This window comes from Octopus bimaculoides, chromosome 29, assembly GCF_001194135.2.
Source record: "Octopus bimaculoides isolate UCB-OBI-ISO-001 chromosome 29, ASM119413v2, whole genome shotgun sequence".
Classification (NCBI taxonomy): Eukaryota; Metazoa; Mollusca; class Cephalopoda; order Octopoda; family Octopodidae; genus Octopus; species Octopus bimaculoides.
This window is the reverse complement of record NC_069009.1, coordinates 11,618,036-11,623,323: the sequence shown is the minus strand read 5'-3', so window position 1 is coordinate 11,623,323 and position 5,288 is coordinate 11,618,036. Positions and strand designations below refer to the sequence as shown.

At 39.8% G+C, this 5,288-nt stretch overlaps 1 protein-coding gene across 3 annotated transcripts in view; it reads right to left on the bottom strand.

Moving 5' to 3' along the window:
- The window catches only part of LOC106868081 (E3 ubiquitin-protein ligase mib1), a 36,955-nt gene that overhangs the window by 6,105 nt on the left and 25,562 nt on the right, over positions 1 to 5,288 (bottom strand). For 2 of the 3 annotated variants that reach the window (XM_014913196.2, XM_052977870.1), the window contains exon 8: positions 482 to 532. The exons of the other annotated variant lie outside the window; for it this stretch is intronic. In XM_014913196.2, coding sequence (XP_014768682.2) covers positions 482 to 532 — 51 coding nt within the window. The remainder of the gene's footprint in view (positions 1 to 481; positions 533 to 5,288) is intronic. 3 annotated transcript variants of the gene reach the window in all.

The window sequence follows — 5,288 nt, the reverse complement described above, 5'->3', positions numbered from 1 at the left end:
ATTCTGCAATCTCATTGTCTCTCATGTACCTACTTGCACATATAATGGCTGCACTGAATGTCGTCCCCGAAGGACACCGCCCAAACCTGCTCCTGCCACGTGGTGTCCACTCATTACATTCCCACCATCATCTACCACTCACCTTTCGCAATCTCATAAACCCACCCACACTCCACCTCTGCAGCACTCACCATCATATTTCACCATCATCTCTCTTTTCCCACATAAGGCAGCCATGTTTCCACTCTAATGCAAAACTACTTTTTCTGCCCCTTAATGCTACTCCACCCCTCAGGTGAAGGGCCTTGCGTTGCAAGATACTTGGTGACCTCACTGCTGCTGATGCCACATAAAAGCACCCAGTAAACACGTCCCACTTTGAAGTTGTTGGCATTAGGGAGGGTATTCACCCATAGAAACCATGGCAAAATAGACATGAGGTTAGGGTTAGGGTTAGGGTTAGGGTTAGGGTTATACTCACCAACTCTCTTTGCCATCGTCTCCCTTTGTTTCTCTTCAAAGTTTGGATTCTCTAAAATAAATATTCCCAAGTTTTATTCTTTACAGTAAAATTTCTTTATCTATATCAATAATTTATATTTCATTATTGCGGTGAGCTGGCAGAATCGTTGGCACGCCGGGTGAAATGCTTAGCGATATTTCGTCTGCCGTTACATTCTGAGTTCAAATTCCACCGAGGTCGACTTTGCCTTTCATCCTTCCAGGATCGATTAAATAAGTACCAGTTACGCACTGGAGTCGATGTAATCGATTTAATCTCTTTGTTTGTCCCCTTTATGTTTAGCCCCCTGTGGGCAATAAAGAAATAATTATTGTGAGACATTCCTGTCATTAATGGTCAATCAGTGATCACTATGGTTTTGGTCAATATCTTTATACTTTGAAAAATGGTCTGATGCCTAATATTTAGGGCTACAACAAAATTGATTGATCTTCCTCAATCTCATCTCTATATTAAGATGTCCCATATATCTAACAGTGTAGCAATTACCTCATCTAATTATCCCTTTACAACAGTTTTAATGTTAATTGAGTTGTTTTTTTTTCTTATATCTGTGCCAAATCTATGACATCTCATTGTCTTCTCACCTTTAAAGTTCACCAGCCAATATCTCCTCTTCTTCTGTTTAATTCCAATGTCGACCAATTGGCCCTCAAAGATCTAAGCACAAGATCGTGACATGCCGCTTCACGTAGGATAAACATACAACTGCTCTGTTTGTCAAACGTTGTTGCTGGTAATCTTTGATTTTAACTGCTCACATCGCACTTTATCAGTATGTTCATTATTTACATTATTTACATTTGACGGATATTCAACCTAATATTTGTTGTTAACACAACGTTTCGGTTGATATACCCCCCAGCCAGGTGTCTTGGGGAAATTTCGAACCCAGGTTCTTATTCCTAAGGTATTTTTCGATCTTCTTCTTCTTCTTCTTCTTCTTCTTCTTCTTCTTCTTCTTCTTCTTCTTCTTCTTCTTCTTCTTCTTCTTCTTCTTCTTCTTCTTCTTCTTCTTCTTCTTCTTCTTGCCTTTGCACAGCTTCTAACGCTGGAGATGTACTACAGTGTCAGCTGTTCACTACCAGTGAACTAAGGTAACACATCTTATTTTTCGATCACCTTCCGGAGTATTCGAGCGGTCCCAAGCAGTGCTGTTTTCTGAAAGTGCTCCACCCTTATTGCAACTCCTATTTGTTCCACGTACTTCTCGAGATTTTTGCTCACTGTTCCCAGTATTTCCCAGTATATTGGTCCTACTACCACCTTTTTCATCGACCACAAGTGCTTAACTTACCAAGCTAACCTGTCATATCTCTCGACTTTTCTTTCTTCCTTATCGCATACCTTGCTGTCAGCTCGGCATGCTATAGCTATGATCCAGCATAGTTTGCTTTCTTTCTCAATTAAGACTGTGTCTGGCTTCCTATTCTCAATCTCATGGTCGTACTGAATCATAAAATCCAATAGGAGTTTTGCATTTCTATTTTCGACAATGCCTTCAGGTTTGTGGTCGTACCAATTTTTTGCTCTATCAAGTCCATACTTGTTGCAAAATGTCCAATGGACCAAGCCTGGCTATATTGTCGTGGCGTCTCTTATATTCCTTCTGAGATAGTGGTGTACATTGGCTGGTAATATGCCATACGGTTTCACCATTTTGTCCATAGATTCTGCACTTATCACTTTCTGATGTGTCGTCTATTCTGTAGTTTATGTAGTTTGTTCTTAGTGCTTGCACTTGGGCAGCAAAGATTAGGGCCTCCGTTTCCGGTATTAAATCACTCTTAGTGATCCACAGCCATCTTTTTTCTGTCTGTCTTATCTTCAACGTCCCTATAAAATTGACCATGCATTCTTTTCTTTATCCACTTATTTTCAGTTTCATTCGTTTTCAATTTCTTTCATCCTACACAAGCCTGACCTTCCTACTTCTAATAATTGCGGTTCTGTGGCATTTTTACATACCATGCTATGTTGTTTTCTTCTGCTCTAATGCTGTGTTCGCATCCAATAAGCCCTCTTACCCCTATTTTTCTTGGTACATACAGTCAGTCTGTATCACTTTTTGGGTGGAGTGGCCCATATCTAGTTAGCAACTTCCTTGTCTTTCTGTCTAAGCTGTTTAGTTCGTCTCCTGTCTATGCGATTACCCCTGCTCCATATCTAAGGATTGAAACCGCCCAGGTGTTGATAGCTTCGATCTTATTCCTTCCGTTTAATTTCGACTTTAGGATCAGTCTCGGTCTGCGTAAGTACTCACCTTAAATTCTTCTGTCATTTCTTTCTCCATTAATTTATCCATTTCCAAAATCCCCAAGTACTTATAGCCCGTCTCTTCAATCTGCTTCATAACCTCCACGCACTCCATTCTGATATCAGCACTGAAGATATACACCGTATCAACGAGGGAACTGACTTGGGCTTCATCTTTACCATAAAGTTTGAGATCATCCATTAATAGCAAATGGTTGACTTTTTATTAGCGGCTTTTGAATACATACCCAGCTTTTGCTTTCCTCAGAATCAGTGTCAGTGGTAGCAAGCACAGTACAAAGATCAGTGGGGACAGGCAGTCTCCTTGGAAGATGCCCCTCCTAATTTCTACTGTCCTTAAACTACTTCCATATGCTGTCAGGTCCGTCCTCCAATTTGCCATACTTTTTCCAAGCATTCGCTCAACATTCGATGCAGTCCCAAACTGGTTCATACACTCCATAATCCAAGAATGTGGAATCATATCGTACGCCTTAGGATCCATGATATGGCTAAGTTACTTTTCCTCCTCTTGCAGTCTCTGAGTACAGTTTTATCTATCGGGAGTTGATCCTTGGTACCTCTGCACTTACACTTGCAGCCCTTCTGTTCATGTGGCAGGACTCCATTTTTTTCTAGATGTTCATACATTGACTCTGAGAGTATTCCAATCAATAATTTCCACATAAGCGGCAAACAAGATATCAGCCAGTAATTGTCTACCGTTTGCCTTTTTCGATCTTTTTCAAGCACAGCCCTGTCCAACACAATGTCAACCATTCTGGTGTTGCTTGGTCGGCATTTAACAAGGTGTTTAGCTGCGCAGCTATTCATGCATGACATTCACCAAATCTTTTGATCCAGTAGCCTTGAACTCCATCTGGTCCCGGGGCCTTCTAGTTGTTAATTTTGTTTTGCCGACTTCCTTCACTTCCCTAACTGAAATGACTAGTTCTTTCTGCTTTGGACAGACTACTGTTTGTTTCAGTTCTTGTAACCATTCAGCATCCTTCTTGTACTCCTTGCCTTTGCTCCAGCTGTCACTCCAAAACCTTTGACTTTCAATGTTATCTGGTATCAACTTTTCATCTGTACATCCTTCATCTATTTCTTTATAGAATCTCTTCTGATCTAATCTGAATAACCATTTCTAGTAGTAACCCACCCTTCATTCTTTGGTCGTATCTTACCGTCTTTCCTTTCTTTGCAACGAGGCACTGTTTCAGTTCCTCCACTAATATTTTCAGGCCCTTTCTTTCAATGTTATACTTCCTTTTCAGTAATCTGTATTTTTGTTCACTTTTAAGCTCCCCTTTTGCTTTTGGTCTAACACAGAAATTTCCTTCGAGAGCATGTCTAACCCTCCCTGGATTCTTCTTTTCCACCATGGATCTTTTCTTTTGTCAATCCCAGTATGTTTCTTTTTCTTGACATCGACACCCACATTTTCTGCTACAACAATACCTGCTGCCTTAATCAAATTATTTGTTTCTGTGATGTTTGTTCTGATGTACTTCAGAATTTCATTCACACTTTCCGTTTCTTGGTTCAATTTCCATTGATCAACCTTTTTAAGGTTACAAATAATGTCGCTATCGTTCTCTTGTAGTGTCACCTTTATTCTGTCGTAGATTGCCTTTTGCTCATCTGTTATGTCGCTATTAGTCTTAACGTCTTCTCTTAGATGATCTATATATCTCTCATCAAGTAAGCTACCACTGCTTCTTTCCTGTGCTATGAGATTACTCTTATTAGTAAGAACTGTATTTTCCTTCTTATCTCTGCTGCTATTTTCCATGACCCGTCTTTTGATAACTTTGAGCACTACTTCTGTGAATCAACAAATTTTTCTTATTGCTCTAGCTTGATCACATAGTCTCTGTTCCGTGAGTTGAAACAATCCCTTTTCTCTCCAATGATCATACGTTGTCGGTAACTCCTAATTTGAGCACCATTTTCATCTACCGGGTTGCCCAGGTAATAACATTCCATGACCACAGCATTAATTTGCTTGCTCCATCTACGCCGTGTGTGGTGGTCCCTTTCTGGGTATCGACAGGCTGGAGCCGGGCCAGAATCTCTGAGACTACCGGGTGCAACACTGTCACCGTCATTGGCTTCAGTTTCATTACCACCATTATTCACAATATAGGTGTTTCAGGATTAAAGAGATGTAAATTATATTACTCAACTTACTTCCATATTCAGTATAGTATTCCAAATTATGATTTATAATTTGGAATACTGTACTGAAGATTGAAGTAAGTTGAGTAATTTAATTTACATCTCTTTAATCCTGAAACGCGTATACAGTTAATGAAAGCCGGGTGGATTCGTTATTGTTTCCTTTTTGCCTGTGTGAGTTGCGAGTGCTGCTGTCTGGGAGATATATGGTAGTGGAATAGTATTTAACTGCTATTTTCTAAATTTCGGTACGTGGTGAAGCAATTTTTGCTGGACCCTAATTATGTATATATACCTATACGTATATATATATATATATATATAT